The 20,211-nt window shown below is 34.6% G+C and overlaps 1 protein-coding gene across 1 annotated transcript in view; it reads right to left on the bottom strand.

The window, feature by feature from the left end:
- The window catches only part of LOC130214966 (potassium/sodium hyperpolarization-activated cyclic nucleotide-gated channel 1), a 212,891-nt gene that overhangs the window by 65,520 nt on the left and 127,160 nt on the right, over positions 1 to 20,211 (bottom strand). Inside the window, exon 4 of the mRNA XM_056446845.1 lies at positions 583 to 801. Within this exon, the coding sequence (XP_056302820.1) occupies positions 583 to 801 (219 nt within the window). The remainder of the gene's footprint in view (positions 1 to 582; positions 802 to 20,211) is intronic.

Here is a 20,211-nt window from a genome sequence, read left to right as displayed (position 1 = left end):
AATTATTATTATTATTATTTATGTTGTTATTATTACTATTAGCTTATTATTTATTATTACATATAACAACAACAACAACAACAACAACAACAATAATAATAATAATGATGATGATGATGATGATGATGATGATCTTGATAATAATAATAATAATAATAATAATAATAATAATAATAATAATAATAATAATTCATCTTTATTTTTATAGCGCTTTTAAGGTGGAAATTGTGTCAAAGCAGCTTAACATAGAAGTAATACTTGATATTATTATTAGCTTATATTAATATAATTATTATTATTATTATTATTACATACAACAACAACAACAACAATAATAATAATAATAATAATAATAATAATAATAATAATAATAATAATAATCTACTGCACACTCCATAGCATTCCCTATTGCATATATTAATAACTGTAAGTTTGTTTGTTTGTTTGTTTGTTTGTTTGTTTGCATCCTCAGTATTTATCAGAGATTCACAACAACTGGTGCCAGCGACATGAATGATGTAAAAAAAATTATTATTATTATTGGAGATAATCAGATCTTCACATAATGAACCCTGCGCTTACCTTCTCTTGGTACTGTCGTCTGGACGAGTCCAGAGACTGGATGAGGGCTGTGGCATGACCTACGAACATGGCATAGCAGGTGGCGCCGACGATCATACTGAGCATGGTGATCCAGAGGTCGGACATGCTGACGGGCGCGCGAGCTCCGTACCCGATACACAACATATGGCTCATGGCCTTGAACAGGGCGTAAGAGTACTGCTTCCCCCACGAGTCGTTCTAGGAGAAAAGATAAGAAAGACAGTCAGCCTTTGAAAATACATAGACAACATTATAGAAAGTGTTATATAATATAAATTTCCTGAAAGAGGACTGGAAGATTCACATTCATGCGCGACAAAACTGTCTGTCTCTGTACATCTGTGCAAAAGTCTTAGACCCCCAGTTACATTTGTTGATTTAGTGAGGTTATAATGACATTATATGTTACTTCCAGCCTGATCTCACAAGAAAATGTAAGTATTTTACGTTTTGTCAGTTTAGTTTCTAATTAGTACGAATTCAGATTTTAAAAAGGAGGCGTGGCACCTAACCCCACCCCTAAACCCAACAGTCATTGGGGCATGAGCAAACGTACTAAATTGTACGAATTACATCATATGAATTCGTACGAATTAGCCACTAAATCAAAAAGTTACGAATTGCCAGGAGACTGTGTTGGTTACTTCTCATTCCCTTTATTAAAATACAACCAGAAAATATAGGTTCTAGTTGGATTTTTGGGGGGTTCTAATTGTTTAAGACATATGAAAGAACGAGCTAGGGAAAGATGAAAGAATGAATAAAAATACTGGAATTGTGGAGGCTGAAAAGTACAGACAGGTTGTAATTCATCCTGTAATTCCTACTAGAAAGCACTTAATTTGGGTTAGTTCTATTTTTCAGCATGATAATGATCTCAAACACGCTGCTAATATGAAATCATATATGAAAAGAAAAAACAGCTGATGAAACAAAGACAGAGTCTTTGACAGAGTCCAGAGAGTCCAGACCTGAATATTATATACAGTAGGTAATATTATAGGCAATGTAAGATTCACCTGGAGAAAAAAAAGAGAGATGGAACATGCTAAATCTAAGGAAGGAATGCTGAAAGATGCTTGAAATTAAACAGCACATAATTTTGCTTGGTGCTAAAGAGGTCACATTAAACAGACTTTTGATGCTAGTCTTTTGATTCCAAAAGACTTTTGCACAGTAATGTATACTTTGAAGTAAATGACAAACCGTCTGTGTAAACACTCTCCTCTCCATATGCATTGGACACTTTACTTAAACTCCATATAACAAAGACTCAATAAGATAACAATGTTTATTTGTGAATGTACCACAAATCATGTTGGACAACTTGTTTTCTTCAGTTTAAATAGCTCTTTTTCACAATTTCTTGCACAATATTGCTCTGTCTTAAGTATTATTTGAATAGTCTGTCTTAGGTTATGTATATAGTTGAGTATTTGTAGCATATAGTTAGTAGTTAGTATAGTTCTAGTTAGTCCTATGAAAACACAACATTTTGTTCCTCTGTAAATAAAGCTCAACTTGACTTGATTTGACTAGAAATTAGTTTTTATTTCAATTATATTTGTAGATTTGCTTTAGCTTTCGGTTTAGTTTGTTTCATTAATGGTTTTCGTTTTGATTTGTGAACACGTTTCTATTTTGTAAATCTAATTTTGTATTCAAAATGTCATGTTTGCGCTGCTTATGTTAACTGATGTTCAAAGATATTTAATAAAACAATATTTGTTTGAACAGACACTGAACCCAAAGTCATATAATGCAACAGATATATGAAGAATTCAGACAAACTTCTTCATGTTGAAGGTAATAGTTTTTGGCAGATGAAGAAAAGATTGAAGACGTTTTATGTTTGTATTCCATTCCATAATTTGTCACAGAATGAGCGCTTATTGTTTATGAAAATAATTGTAACTTTTGTCAAATAAATTTAGGAACTTCTGTTAGACTCGTTCAGTTATATGTTTACATTTATTGTAACTTTTTAAAACATTTTATTTAAAAATAACTACAATTATTTTTGATGAATAGTTTTACTCTTAGTTTTAGTTTTGTTTACTAAAACAACACTGCTATACTTACACTTTCTGTCTTTGTTTGGACTATTTACTTTTATTTGTTGTAATCTATGCACACTCAAATAATGACTTTGGTTGTTTGTTGAAACTACTTATTGAAAATAAGTTGACGACACAATTTTTATGTTTTTTTTGGGGGGGGGGGACAACTTAATTTTTTATGTTCAGCCCAATTAAATTAGTAAAAAACTATTAAATTAAACTAGTGTTTTTTTAAAGTGCATTAATAATAATAATAATAATTATTATTATTATTATTATTCCTTGCATTTATATACCGTTTTCTGGACACTCAAAGAGCTTTACATATTTTTGGGGGAATCTCATTATCCACCACTAGTGTGCAGCATCCGCCTGGATGACGCGATGGCAGCCATATTGCACCAGACCGCACACCACACACCAGCTGATTGGTGGAGAGAAGACAGAGTGATGAAGCCAATCATCATATGGGGATGGTTAGGAGGCCATGATGGAAAGAGGCCAGTTTGGCAAATTTGGCCAGGATACCAGGGTTAAACCCCTACTTATTTTGAAAGTAGACTTCCTGGGATTTTTAATGACCACAGACAGTCAGGACCTCAGTTTAACGTCTCATCCGAAATACAGCGCTCACTGAGCAGTATAGAGTCCCTATCAATAATCTGGGGCGTTAAGACTTGACCCTAACACCACTCCTGGCAGTAACCTAGCTTTCCCATCTGGTCTCCCAGACAGGTGCTGACCGGGTGCAGCCCTGCTTAGCTTTAGTGGGCAACCATGTGAGAGTAGACCAATGCAGAGAGCATTCTGACACACAAACAGTACATATGAACAGAAACTTCCTCTACTTTACACTCTTTTGTCTCATTTGCAGTGAGCTGTGAAAACAAGAGATGGTTTGGTGTCAGCTAAACAACGGTGATTTCTTTCATTATCTGCTGTCGGTTGATGTACAGCTCTGTGGATCCTCACGCAGGACACTTTTTGTCCTCTCACAGGCCATTAGCACAGCTCCATTTAATGGAGAACTGAACGAATGGAAAGAGACAAACTGTACTGAAGATGAACTGCAGCCTGTCTGAGCCGCTTCACAATCAATACATCAGCTCATCTAAACTACATGCTGAAGCAGACCCATCCAAGCTGTTAATATAATATAATATAATATAATATAATATAATATAATATAATATAATATAATATAATATAATATAATATAATATAATATAAACTTTTATGTAATATAATATAACATAATAAAATAAAATAATACATTTAGTATCTATTATTCTTCATTAAAACATGAATTCTAGGTATTGTAAATTAATTTTTTACAGTCATTTAAAACAATCCTTCTTTTATTCTATTGTTTTTATATAAAAAAACCCTTTGTTGAATCAGCAGTGGATATTTTAGGAATGCTGTACCAAACTTAACAATGCTCTGTTTACGTCAGATAAATTTGCTTCCCAGACTTATTTTATATCCGGAAGCTATTCTGAGTTTGCTCTGTCACTCCTCAATGTCAGCATTACTCGCAGACATTAGTTAGAGAACACTGACTAAAACAATCCCCATATTATTTCCCGATGGCATCAGCTCCGCACTGGAGGGATGTGACAGTTCGGTGTTCATGGATGGAGTCTGGAATGGAATTGCTGACTACTCAAATATCGTCCTGCTCTTTTTTGAAGAGGAAAAACTGCTGAGGAAGCCGACAAAAGCTCGTTGAACTCGCTATTAAACCTGTGCACCGTGGCCTGCCAACCCACAGGGCTCTCAAACGCCATTCAGAATGTTTCAGACAGAATAACTTTATGGGTTTATTAACTCCAGTACTGAGTAACAAATTAATAGAAAATCACATCTCCAGGTTGATAGCTTGTTTTATTTAAAGACTGATGGAAAAATAAGGCTTAATTGCTAAGATTGTGGAAAATAAAAGCTGCATCATGTTATATATTTATTGTAGAATTCTGCATATGATTTGTACCAGGGATTGTTGTCATTTTATATTGAACTACAACCCCCAAATCAGAAAAGGTTATAACACTATGGAAAATGCAAAAAAAAAGTAAATAGTAGTCATTTCCAAATTCACCTTGACTTCGTTTCGTTGCAGTATTCATTGCAGACGACATGAACCCAAAATATTTCATGTTTTGTCTGGTCAACTTCATTTCATTTGTAAATATACATCCTTTCCGGTCATTCAGACATGCAACACATTCCAAAAAAAAAGGAGAAGAAGAAAAGGATCATCCAGACTATTACCAGCAACAAGTGCGAAAGCCAGTGTCTTTCGTGGTATTGGGTTGTGTCAATGCATAGCAATTTTAGAGCACAATATGCTGCCTTTTTTCCCAGGGTCACCCATGTATATTTTAACAAGTCCATGCAAGTCCATGCAAAATCACATTCTGCACACATTACAAAGTCCTGGCTGTAGAGGAAGATGATACAAGTATTTGACTGGGCTGCCTGCAGTCCCGACCTGTTTTCCAATTGAGAAGGTGTGGCGCACTTTGAAGCACAAAATGCGACAAAAGACCCTGTACTGTTGCCCACCTTTAGACGTTTGCTGGTAGAATGGGACAAAATTACACCTGAAACGCTTTATCACTTTGTGTCTTCAGTTCTTAAATGTCTTTTACGTGTTGTGAAAAGGAATGGCAACATAACAGTGGTAAATGCGTTACTGTTCCATATGTGTTTATTAAAAAACATCACGAGAAAGACAGTAAATAATGTTTGTTGTGTTTCTGCAATGAAATAAAAGTTAAAGTAAATTTAGATATCACTTCTTGTTTTTTTATTCCCGTTTTCCATACTGTCCCAACTTTATCTGATTTGGGGTTGTACAAATGCTGTGAAAATATGTGAGTGGTAGCCATTCCATGCATTTTATTAAAAGGTTTTATAGTGGTTTAGTGGTTTAGTGGTTAGTGTCAAAATTAATTGTTTCTTCGGTGCACCGTGATGCAGACTCGGACAATTTGGTATCGATTCAGTAATAATCATAACAGGTTATTATGTACTGACGTCATTTATCTCATATGTGCTATGTCGCCGTAGCTTACTATAGCGAGGGAGGTGAGCACGGGTATTTACAACGGTCCAACTACTTAAAACGCAGAAACTGTGCACAATGTCACTGCATGTGTGTTTGCTGGATCAGTCTTTCACTGACACTTTCAGCAGAGGCCCCTAAACTCCATTTCTCTCTCTCTCTCTCTCTCTCTCTCTCTCTCTCTCTCACTGTGGCCCATTTGACCTGCTGTCGTGACTTTTCCTCTCCTCTCGGCTGTTACAGCGATACTTCTGGATGCAGACACGAGCGAGTGTTCCTAAAGCGTTCATAGGATTTCCAAAGTTTCGTAGGATTTCCCAAGGCATTTGATCAATGAAATGTGTTTGATAAGGTTTTCTGTGTGATTGATAAAGAATCGCTAGGATCTTGCTATATTGTTGCTACGATGTTAATGGGTGTGATTGATGGGGATTTCTTGGTAGTTGGTATGGGATTGATAGAGTGGGGTTGCTATACTCCAGCAAGAGGTTACTTTAGAGTTAATAGGATTTCTAAAGTGGTTCTTAAAGATTTCATAGGATTTCCTAAGTCATTCAAGTAATGAAATGTGTTTGATAAGGTTTTCTGTGTGATTGATAAAGAATCGCTGGGATGTTGCTATATTGTTGCTATGATATTATTGGGTGTGCTTAATGGTGATTTCTTGGTAGTATGGGATTTATAGGGTAATTTGAGTGGTTGCTAGTGTGTTGCTGAGTGGTTACCAAAATATTGATAGTGATTTAGAGGACTTTCTAGGTTGTTGGTACAGCATTACTTGGGTCTTGGTACAGCATTCTGAGTAGGTGTTAGGGGGTTTCTATGGTGTTGCTAGAGCTTTCCAAGTGGAAAATAGAGTATTGCTAAGTTATTACTAGGTGGTTGATTACACTTTCTGGGTGGTTGCTATAGAATTGCAAGGGTGTTGCTATATGGTTGCTATAGTGTTACTAAGAGGTTGCTATGTTTTTTATTCTGTGTAATTGGTACAAAATTAATGTATATTAATAATTAATAAGCATGTTTTATTGGGAACAAGTGAGACAGTAAAATAAGGTCCCTTAATATGTTGTGAGTAAAAATGCAAGTATATCAGCCTTGAAAATTCTTGATTAAAGCTTAAATTTAAAAATATATAGTTTCTATTGTACAATTTACCTGTTATGTAAATAGAAGGTCACACTTTAACTATTGGAAATAGTGAAGTTATTACACATTTTTAAAGAGAATCTTATTCAAAAAAGTGAGTTTGCTTTTTGTGATTTGTATGTAACATGTAACCCTGTCATTTCCGATGACCAGACATTCCAGAAAATTAGTCCACCCCGATTTAACTTGCTCCACAAACAACAGCTACAATCTCTCATTCTCCACACTCAGACACTGTTTTAACTAATACTTCATACCAGAGGATTTGATAGCTGCGAGTCCTTAAGTGGTCTGCTGATGATTAGAAGAGGCCACTTGGGAAATGTGCTGATTGGCTGATAATCTATGTGTACAGTATGACACATAGACAGCACTGCACAAGGTATATCAGAGAGGAGACAGTGAATGAAAAACAATAGCACACTAGGTGTTTATGTGTGTCCATGCAATGCTCAGGTCATATGGCACAGCTAATCCTTATTATAACCTCACGGGACACTCATGTGTGCACACGTGAGTAATCCAACGTTCAGTCCACTGTGCATGTGCAAAGTCATTTGGATGTGCTTGTTTTAGCAGTGTTGGAACAATTCTGAATATCTCACAATTTACGTTTGTAGATCATAGCCAAGTTATTATTTTCTCATTGTGTAAATTGTAATAATTTACTATGTAACAAGGTAGCTAATTGTATTAGCTATGTATAGTAAAGCTATGCTAATTAGTCAATATTAAAACTAAAAAGAAAGTAGATGGAGAAGCTTGTGGGTACTAACTTTAATTTGTGTTAATCAAATATTTGTTATAATTAATGTGATAAACACATTTTAGCTGCTGCTAGCAACGTTTTAACCACTGTTAGCATAAACTGCAATGGCTTTAAAACATTTAGTATTTTAGCATTAGCATGTCAATTTTTAAATATTTAACATAATGGTGTAGCTGGCATTGTTAGCATGAATTAGCATGTTTCTAGTAGCCGATGGCTAATATGTTTTATGTTGGTAGAATGAATTTGCTAGCATTTTTTTGTTAGCATGTTTCTAGTAGCTGATGGCTAATACGTTTTACCATATCGGTAGAATGAATATGCTAGCATTTTTAAACCATGGCTAACACTAGTTATTGTTAATGTGTTTTACAATGTTTTAGTAACGTCCACATGAATTAGCATGATTCTAACACACTCAAATTAACCATTATTATTGTAAAAATGAAGTAGCCATTTACTGGCAGACTGGTTACTACAGTTAAGTTACTAGCTTTAAATTAGCTAATAATTTAATTAGCTAGCTCGTTATATGGTACATTCTTAGCTAAATTAGCTCGTTTGTTATCTAGTAAATTAGCTAGCTTCAATCCTTCGTTTTATTTTCAGCTTAGTCCCTTTATTCATCAGGGGTCGCCACAGCGGAATGAACCGCCAACCTATCCAGCATATGTTTTACAAAGCCGATGCCCTTCCAGCAACAACTGAGGCAACAGCATTCATACAGTACTAGGGGTTGGGATTTTAATATTTGTTTATTTAAATTTAGAAGGAAAATATGTTTTGTATACAAGTGCAATCATGTGGAGCAATTTACCAAAATTGATCAAAAAATTTAAGATATAAGGAGGTTCAAAAAAGAGATTAAAAGGTGGTTGTTTGATGAGGATAATTAGTTTGCATGGTGGATGATGATGTTTTATTCTTATATGTTATTGTATTGTGAATGGGGTTGCAGCTGGAAAGGCATCCGTTGTGTAAAACATATGCTGCATAAGTTGGCGGTTCATTCCGCTGTGGCGACTCCTGATTAATAGATAGACTAAGCCAAAACGAAAATGAATGAATGAAGGAATAAATGTATTTGTGAATAATTTTGTTTTAAAATGTGGAGGTACTGTTTGTTTCATGCATCAACTGTATTTTGAAGCCATACTTTGTTTTATTTAACAGAGAGGACCACAATGGAAACAAGCCCAGGGCTTTATTGTGTTTTTATCCTTGACAGTTTTTATTTCAAAATGCATGGGATACTTGTATTTTTGTACAGCTTGTCTAAAATCTGTCAAATAAAAATTCAATTCAATCCAATTCAACCCAACACTGACAATTAGCTAGCTTGTTATATAGTAAATTCTTATATGAGAAAATAATATCTTGGCTATGGTTTACAACCTTAACTTGTGAAATATTCTGAACTGTATCAAAGTGAATTCTAAACTGTTGTAAAAATAGTACAAACAATTGTTAAACTGAACAACAGGTCACTCTCCTCAAGCATGATTTAAGCTTTCAGACTAGACCACACATGCGTTCATTGAAATTCAATCCAATCCAGCCATTCCAGCTAATCACACGCTGCGTTACCAGGCCCAGAGAGTCAGAAAAGGGTAATAAGGGGCTCCAGTAAACCACCTCCACCTGATGAGGCGTTTGCATCTGAGCATGCAGAGTGGTGTTTTTGTAATCTTCCAACATTTATTTATTAAAAGGAAAGTGTAGACCAGTGACAGAATTGAGAAGTTGTGATTAGTCCCTGAACTCTTTTGTAGACGGAATAAGACTGTTATTTTAGCTGATAATAATGTCGGGAAAAAGACACAGAAATGTATTAATACACACACACACATACATTTATGCTTATAATTTTGACCTCAACTAGTGTCAATTTTTGGAAATTTAGATTTTTTGAATGAATAGCTTTTCATTGACGTATACATATATTTTAAGATATTAAGATTGGACAAAATTTGTTAAGATACAACTTTTGGAAAATCTGGAATCTGTGGGTTAAGAGAATCTAAATATTGATAAAATCAACGTTAAAGTTGTCTACATAAAGTGCCTAGTAATGCACATTTCTGGTCAAATAGGTGTTTTGATTTGTTCATAGTAATACATTTACAAACAAATCTTAATGAAACATGATAATTACTTAATATCCTAATGCTTTTTGGCAGGTTGTCATAAAAGAAAAATCTATATAATATAATATAATATAATATAATATAATATAATATAATATAATATAATATAATATAATATAATATAATATAATATAATATAATATAAGGGTGGCACGTCGTTCTGTGTGGAGTTTGCATGTTCTCCACGTTTTCATTTGGGTTTCCTCCGAGTGCTTCGGTTTCCTCCAGTCCAAAGACATGTGCTATAGGTGAATTGAATAAGCTAAATTGGCCATAGCATGTGTAAATGTGAGAGTGTATGGGTGTTTCTCAGTACTGGGTTGCGGCTGGAAGGGCATCTGCTGTGTGAAACATATGCTGGAATAGTTGGCGGTTCATTCAACTGTTCCGACCCCAGATTATATAATATAATATAATATAATATAATATAATATAATATAATATAATATAATATAATATAATATAATATAATATAATATAATATAATATAATATAATATGGGTGACACGGTGGCTAAGTGGTTAGCACTGTCGCCTGACAGCAAAAAGGTTGCTGCTTCGAGTCCCGGCTGGACCAGTTGGCATTTTTGTGTTGAGTTTGCATGTTCTCCCTGTGCTCACGTGGGTTTCCTCCAGGTGCTCCAATTTCCCCCACAGTCCAAAGGCATGCCCTATAGGTGAACTGAATAAGCTGAATTGAAGCTGCGTAAAACATATGCTGGAATAGTTAGTGGTTCATTCCTGTGGTGACCCTTGATAAACAAGGAGATGATATGATATATGATACGATACGATACGATACGATACGATACGATACGATATAATATAATACAATATAATATAATGTAAAACCAATGCAATATTTTTTTAGCTATATATACTAAAGACAACTGGAAAATATTTATTTCTACATTGATTGATTGGTTGATTGATTCACATACTCATTCATTCTTTCATTTTTAAGTGATTTAATAGTTTTATACAACACAGATTGCTTGTGTGTATTTATTTTTCAGTGAATGGTTTTCTGTGTCTATTTTTATCTGTTGGTTTCTTCATCTGCCTCTTTCTGTCTCCTTCTACCTGTCTGTTTTTCTTCGTCTCTCACCTTTTCTCTTCTTTTCTCCCAGTATTTCTCCTGATGGATGTCCAAACTGACATGTGAGATAAAAGCAAAGGCCAAGCAATCGGCTCAACGGGCCTCTTGAGAATCAAAAGCAATCTTTTACCGGCTCCCAAACACACTCCTGCTTTATCCCTTACATCTGGTAATTAATTACTATAACAAGTAGACTTTATTAAAAACAAGTGTAAGCTATTGAATTGGCACATCTCAGGAGATACAGCCGAAATGTAAAGGACTGCTGCACCTTAAATACAACTAGAGCGTCATCAACAGAAGCTTGATCAATATTTTGGATCATTTTTCATTTGACAATCATGCACTTACAGCTGTGGAAAGAAATGAGGAGACCTGTTGAAAATGTAGCGTTTTTCTGGATTTACTGGGTTTATTAGGTATGGGTTTGAGTAAAATTCATGTATTTGTTTTATTCTTTAAAGGTCTGAAAAAATTTCTTCCAAATTTTAAATAAAAAAATATGTTTAGATTTTTTTTGTTTTCTTTTTAAACATATTATTTTAATATTCTATAAATATCTGAGAAAATTTCTTCCAAATTTTAAATAAAAAATATATTTAGATTTTTTTTGTTTTCTTTTTAAACATATTTTAATATTCTATAAATATCTGAGAAAATTTCTTCCAAATTTTAAATAAAAAATATATTTAGATTTTTTTTGTTTTCTTTTTAAACATATTTTAATATTCTATAAATATCTGATAAAATTTCTTCCAAATTTTAAATAAAAAATATATTTAGAGTTTTTTTTTTTGTTTTCTTTTTAAACATATTATTTTAATATTCAATAAATGTCTGGTAAAATATCTTCTAAATTAAAAAAAAAATGCATTTACAGTACAGCTTTTAAAAACTCTTTTAAATTTTTTTTTTACAAATAATATTTTAATATTTGTCTCATTCTTTAAAGGTCTGATAAAATGTCTTCAATTAAAAAAAAATGTATTTGGGGCTGTATTTTAAGGATCTAGGTCTAAAGCGCATGGCACAAAAGCATAAAAGTTCATTTTAAGGATGGAAAAATATGCTCTGCACCCTGGCGCATGGTCTAACAGGGTTGTGCTTATTCTCTTACTGAGTTATGGGTGTGTTTTGGGCATAACGTGCATTAAACCAATCAGAGTCTCATCTCCCATTCCCTTTAATAGTTAGCTGCGTCACGGCATGGCGCATTAGCTATTTACATGGTGGACTCTGTAAGTGGAAAAACTAACTGCTTCACTGGCGAGAAAACAGTTTAACAGACCATCTGCAGTGTGAGAATAATGAATGAGCCTCCTCCATTCAGCATCTTTACTTTCTCTTTACTTTACTCCTTTACTTTCGTGGAGTAAGAAAAGAGGGTTATTTGCACTCCACTGAAGATATCCATTAGCCTACATACTAAATTTAGTTTGTTAAATTAATTTCTAATTGCCAGCAAACGAATAAATGAACAATAATAACGAAGTGTGGTCAAAAACACACATATTCTTATGCCCTATATGGTGATGCAGATCCCCAAATCCCAACAGGCAGAAAAATCTAAACTTGTTTTTATTAAAGCAAATATAAATATGCATATATTAAATAAAACTGCTAATGATAATAGTCTTATACAAATGTAAATTGTCATGAATAAACTGAAAAAGTTCACCCTGAGGTGAAGAAGGCATGGAGGCAGTGATTTTTATATTAATGTAGAAAATAATCCTATATCCTTTAAATTTTTTCATATGTAAAGATATTTGCATCTTGCTGTACATCCTGTGTGTATTAAGCAATGTGTACGCTTTGAAGGCGAATAACTAACGTGCTCTGCACAGGACTTTAGACCAGCTTTTAGTTGGTCAATGGCGCGGCCTATTTCAGTTCCTTAATTTAAATTTAAAAGATGTACATTTATTTAAACAAAATACCTAATTTAAATTTGCAACAAATATCTTCAGTACTTTACAGAATGATTTATTCAAACAAATACCTGTATTAATAAATCCTAAATGCGAAGAAACTGAGAATTTTTAAGTAGCCTCTTCACATTTTTTCAAAGTAATAATTGCAAATAAAATAGTCAATATATTTACAGCAGGTTTATGGGCCTAAATGGATGCCATACAATGCCTTGTTTTGCTAGTTTTACATTTGAAGTTCATATCATACCATATCATATCATATCATATCATATCATATCATATCATATCATATCATATCATATCATATCATATCATATCATATCATATCATATATATAATGTCATGTAATATTATATTACCAAAATCCAAACCCAAATAATTCAATTGGTTACAAAGCATATCAAATAGTCTGTAATCCATTCAGGGAGTTGCTATAGACTCTCAAAAGAGTTTAAATGTAATCATGATTAGGACAAACATCTGGCAGTGCAAATTCTGGGCTGCCTTTGTGCCTCATACCGATTCTGATTCTTCAAGCTTTATATAACTTTGCAATTGCATAAGCACAATTACCCTTTAGGTATGAGATCTCGTCTTACCAAAGATAATAAAGTAAGGATGTTGCATATATGATATGGTCAGAAGCAGCTTTACAAAAAGAAAAAAGATAAAACAGATAAAAAATGGTAAGAAAAATAACTAATAGTGCTAATTGGGAGCATTGCTCATGTGTTGTAGCGCTGCTGATGCATAACCCAGGCACATAACCCAGATGCATCTTCCTCTGGTTGTAAACAACCACTTGCAATTGGTTCATGAGATCGGCCAGGCGTGCATTTCCGAAAACCATCGTTAGCCAACTAAGGTCGCAAGTTGCGTCGTTACAAACATAGTTGTATGCTTGCAACTACACCTCTGGAGCTGTAGTTAGAAACATGGTTCCTGGCTGAGTTCTGTTCCCAGTTATCTCCCCTATTCATTATTCATTTAGAACATTCAAACATTTACACTTGGAATTATAAAAAAAAAACATTGAAGTCATCACTCTTAGGTGTAATTTGCTTTCAAACTTGTTTTACAGTTCAGTTTTAGCGATCTTCACACTCCCTTCGCAGTGTACTTTGAAAACATTGAAGTCATTTTGAACACAGCCGTTACCAAATTGTCCTATTATTTAAAAGCGAAGTTTATGTTATGTCTCCAAAGCTTGTGAAAACAAAAAAACACAGCATTTGTTAATGCTTTTAATTTATAGTAGTTTATTTATTAAGTATCTGTACTGTATATGACATAGGCCTGTTGGTTAGAACATTTCTGCAGTGGTTTACATGTGTCAAATTGTAAGTTTATTTATATATAAAAAAAATTGCCTACTTAATAATAATAATAATAATAATCAATAATATTATTAATATTATTACTAAAGTTTTAATTAGCTTAAAAAACTTTAATATTATTTTAATTTTTTCTAATAAATAATAAATATTAAAATAAATGTCTTACTAAATAGCCTCATTATTTATTTTTTTACATGATGTATATATGATATCAGAATATGTGTTAGCTTTTGTAAGTGATTTTATGTTTTAGAATAGAATACGTAATGTTTTCAGTAATATCTGTAAAGGAAACATTGCCCCTATATGTGCCATTTACATATATTTCAGTTAATATGGAAAGCGAGTGCATGTTTTTACCAAAACTAATATTGGATTTTATTTTAAATGTGTGTTAGTGTAAAACAATGTAATTTGCACAAAGAAATTATGGGGTTCTTCTCGAAAGAAGTTGTTACCACCCCGTTTAGAGCATCATTATGGACTAACTATGACCTTTTATGTGAAGCTGCTTTGAAACAATATACATTGTATAAGAGCTATACAAATAAAGGTGAATTGAATTGAATTGAATTGAATCGTGATTCAAGCAAGGATCTGCAACAGAGAAATTATGGGTTTTGGGAAACACTCGTCACTACATCGTTCTTTTCCCAAACGATGCATCGTACTATGAAAGTTCAGCCGTGAGTCACGTTGTTGTTTAGGAAACGCATCCAAGATCAACGAGTACCGATCCTGTCATGAATCATGATTATCATGATACTGATATTTGGCTGATTGATAAGAGCATCCCTAGTAGAAATGTATGCTGAAAAAACCATTGAATTAGTTTACACTTCGAAAAATTGCCAATAAATGACATAATTAAATAATTACAAAGAAATATCAAATAACAAACTGAATTTAACATTACATTTTAAGAAAGGCTGTAATGATATTTTATTGGAAAACACACTCATTGTTTTATTTGCAACTTTAAAAAAATCAGAGTGTAGTAAAAAAAAAAACCCCACTAAAAAACATCTTAAAACAGCGCCCCCTTTCCAAGCCTGACAGCACAGAAAACTAACCTCATTATTCCAAATGGACGTGAGATGGTTTTCATATGCATTTAGGACAAAAAACGTGACAGGAGAGGATAGCGTTGGAGCTTACAGTGTACAATACACCATGCATTGTGGGTGAGAAGTTTAAGCAGGAAGATAATGAGTCAGGTAGTAGCGCTTCTTATTATAAATAAGCTGAAAATCACCTTTGTTCTACTGGGCTTTTCCCCTCTGATGAGCTACCGTGCAATAAAAATTTAAATGAGGCTCAGTCTTTTCTTAAAACACACACACATACACACAAAACTGCCACACGCATCCATATTTCTGCTTCTCTCCGCCTTATCGCTTTAACGAGCCACAAGTTTGAAAGCGTTTCCAGAAAACAGGGGTCATTTAGAGAGTACTGTAATGATATTCTGCCTAATTCAGCATTACAGAAGATCAAGTGCCGTATATGGAAGATAAGAGGGCTTAAGGAAGTTGTGGGCTGCATGACATTGCTGGATTTAATGCATATTATAGGGTTTTTCTGTTGAGATGGCTCAGATGAGCTTGCTTTGGTGTGTTTGAATAAAACAGAACAGAATACAATCAATGTGTGTACTGTATTTAGCATTTTTTGCCATTTACTTTCTCCATAGGCTCCAAGATGAATCAGGACATGACTTGGACATGAACATATATGTTTGAAAATCATTACCAAGACATTACCAGGTAGGAGATGGTGCACTTAAAGTCTTTTGTTAAAACATGAACTGCCGCTTGCATGAAGCATTGCTGAGGAAATACATATGATGAAACTGTCCTACAGTGTTTTAAGTTATGTTGGATATAGCAAGCTGCAAAACAAAGATATAGTGTATAATGATGTCTGTTATTGTTATACTGTTTTTGTTTTGAAAAACACATTGAATCACCATTTCATTCAGTGTGTTCTAAATATCCATCCATCCATCCATCCATCCATCCATCCATTCAATTATTCATTCAATCACACACACTTTGTTTGCTCCATCCATCATCTATCAATTTATTCATCCAACCATCCATCCATTTATTCATCCATCCACACATTGCTTACTCCATCTATCCATCCATACATTCATTCATTCACACATTATTTACTCTATCCATTCATCATCTATCAATTCATTCCGCATTGTTTACTCCATCTATCCATCCATGCATCCATCTTTTTATCCATGCATTTTTATTCCATCCATCTATCCATCCATTTATTCATCCATCCACACATTGTTTACTCAATCCATCCATCCATCCATCTATCCATCCATCTAGCAATTTTTCCACCCATCCATGCATTGTTTTCTCTATCCATCCATTAACCCATCCATCCATGCATTGTTTTCTCTATCCATCCATCCATCCATCCACCCATCCATCCATCCACCCATCCATTTAGCATTTTTCCATCCATCCATCCGTCCGTCCATCCATCCATGCATTATTTACTCAATCCATCCATCCATCCATCCATGCATGCATCCATCTAGCAATTTTTCTATCCATCCATCCATCCATCCATCATGCATCCATCTAGCAATTTTTCTATCCATCCATCCATCCATCATTTTTTCCAACTATCCATCCATCAATTCACACATTGTTTACTCCATCCATTCAACCATCCATCCATTCATTCCTCAGTCCATCCATCCCTTCATTCATTCACACATTATTTACTCAACATTATTTACTATCATTTTTCCACCCATTGCTCCATCCATTAATTCATCCACACATTGTTAACTCCACCCATCTATCCATCCATCCATACATTGATTCATCCACTCATTATTTACTCCATCCATCCATCCATCCATCCATCCATTCATCCATCAATTTTCCATCCATCCATCCATTCATTCATTCATCCACACATTGTTAACTCTATCCATCCATTCATACATTCATTCATCCACACATTGTTTCCTCCATCCATCCATCCATCCATCCTGCTGTTTTTTTTGTTTTGAAAAACACATTGAATCACCATTTCATTCAGTGTGTTCTAAATATTCATCCATCCATCCATCCATTCATTTATCCAACCATCCATCCATCATCCTGCTTTAAACACCTTTTTATACCAGTTGGGGAATATTGACGTGTCTTTGTCAGTGAATAATGTGCTCAACAAATTAGCTCATATCACTGATTCATTGGAACCAACAAAGGTAAATGAAATGAAATATTTACTCAACTTTCAATAAAAATGAAAAAATAAATAAATAAATAAAAATAGTGACCATCTGATCAAAAATAGGGATTGTGGTTGTGTTATCTGATTTATTGTGGTTGGGCAAAATAGTTTTTGCAGCTGAAACCCAGTCAATTCAACACAAGTAGATGGAATGACTTTTGCATGATTTTAAGGATTTGCCACTTTGACCAAAAGAAAGTTTCTTGAGTTGAAAGTGACTTCTGTGGGAGCAGCGCTTCACAGTTATTGACAGTAGCTGACCTTTTTCAGAATAAATTTTCACAGTAATTTTCACACTTTTAACGCATGAGTCACAGAGGGGGCATTTGTCACTAAAAACTGAAACTTGTTCGCATTTTGGCTCTTCATTTACATGACAGTGGGATTTTAGTGGCCTGAAAATTGGTTATCAAAGTGTAAGTATTTACAAATGATACGTTTACTGTTTCTGTAAACTACAAAAATGCTAATTTGTGAAAAGATGATATGTATTATGAGTTTACTCTATAGACATGCACAAGTACTTGACAATCAAAACAACAATGTAGACTACAAGACTGTAGGGCAATTTATTAGTATAAGCATTATTAGTGAGCGCATTTCACTTGGTCTTGTCTTCAGTCTGGTCTTCTTGTCTTCAGCCCGAAACTGAAGACAAGACGTGACTTTTAAGGGACTGTTTCATATTGATTTATTAATCATTCTTACTGTTCAATGAACGCAAACCATCGTATGTTATTAAAGACGCAAACTCCTTATTGCACATCAGCTGCACCTTCAGCAAACCTCCTAATACCTGCAGCACGAGGACTTTATGATTATTTATGAGTGTCAAAAGTAGCCAATCTGGTCGGCGAAATATTTGACTGTGTCACTGCACATCAAACAACAAAAATGATATAACTAAAGAAATTTCCACTGTGGTGAGTGAGAGAGCTTCTTAAACTGCACATCATAGATGACGTAAGCGTGCTCAGGCTCGAATGCAGTGTGAGTGCGGGCCGTAGGGGGAGCCGGGACAAGCGTGCTTCGGACAGGTTCAAGGCAACTGTACATAGTGTGAGTTTGCCCTAAGTTAACTTAGTTTTTACAAATGTAAGTGGATTGACCATAAATCATTAAGTTGTCCCAAAATTAACCACACGAATTGTTTCAGCTCATTTTATATAAGTAGTTTGAACAAACAGCAAACGTCATTTTTTTGCAGTGTAGTCAGTCTTATAAGTTTTATACATTGTTGCTAAAAATCAATTTCTCTTAGAGTAAAGTAAATGGGTTTCTCATTTTCCCAACCACTGCACTCTCTTCCAGTCTGTGGGAGATTTAACAGTCTTGTGTTATCAGGTCTGATGATTACAGTTACTCACACAGATAAACCTGTCCATATCCCAGCTCTTAAACTGATCACTCACACCCAACCAATGCTGCATCCAACACCAAAACAAACCATCTAATCCACAGACACGTCAAAGGCCCTCTGGCATGTGTGTGAGAGTTGTTATGCATCTGTGTTTATTTATAGCAAAGGCAATAGTCATGATTTCTCGCAACGGTAACACACAAGATGCCCTTACAGCTTAGACTGGCATTTGAAGTAATGGTTTAAATGAGAGAAATACTGTACGAGCAAGGCCGACGAAACAGAAGATTAAAAATACAAAATAACAGCTGATTAAAAATGCGCTCTGAGAGACCAGCGGGCTTTTCGTGTCACTACTACACCAAGCTTTTGACTTAACAAGAGGTGAGGGCTGTCTAAAGGTGTGTAGTAAATGTTTTTTATATCCTCTCTCTCTTTTTCTCTCTCTCTCTTTCACACACCCACGCAAACCCAGTTACTATCCAGCTATTCAAGCATGAACCAATCAGATGGCAACAGACGGCGTGAGATAAAAGAGATCATCACATGTAGACCATTCATGAGGAAGAACTATACGCACATGCATATATTACTAAAACATTTAAGAGCCGCAATACTGAATCCATCCATCCATCCATCCATCCATCCACCACTGTTATGCTTTTTTTATGGCCAGCCAGACCTCATTTTGTTGTTTTGTCTTCATCCAGCCATCATTCTATCGTGTTTTCTCCATCTATCCATCCACCCATCTATCACACTTCTACCGTTCTGTAGTCTGCCATCTTCCCTTATTTTTGTCCATCCATCCTTCCTTTGTTGCATTGCTGTCTCCATGCAACATTCCTTTTTTTCCATCCATCTATCCACCTATTTTGAGCATTATTGCATATCCAACCATTATTGGTCTCCATCTATTCATTTGCCTGTCCATTCAATGGTGTGTCCTTGTAACAATCCATCCATCTATCAATCTCTGTTATGTATCATATGGCCAGCCAGACATCATTTTGTTGTTTTGCCTTCATCCATCCATCATTGTAATGTGTTTTCTCCATCTATTCATGTACAAATTTATCACACTTCTGTCGTTCTGTAGTTTGCTATCTACCCTTTTTTTGTCCATCCATCCTTCCTTTGTTTCATTGCTGTCTACATCCAACATTCATCTATCATTTTTCTCCATCCATCTATCCACCTATTTTGAGCATTATCATCTATTCACTCCACCGTTATATTATTGCATCTACAACCAGTTGCCTAGCTATTCAATGTTGTATGCTTGTAACAATCCATACATCTGTCCTGACATCTTTTTCCCTTCAGCCATCATTCTGTTTTCCTATCTCTTCCATCCATCCAGCCAGCCAGCCAGCCAGCCAGCCAGCCATCCATCCATCCATCCATC

This window comes from Danio aesculapii, chromosome 21 (genome assembly GCF_903798145.1).
Source record: "Danio aesculapii chromosome 21, fDanAes4.1, whole genome shotgun sequence".
Lineage (NCBI taxonomy): Eukaryota > Metazoa > Chordata > Actinopteri > Cypriniformes > Danionidae > Danio > Danio aesculapii.
Note: the sequence above shows the minus strand (reverse complement) of the source record. Positions and strands in the feature narration are given on the sequence as shown.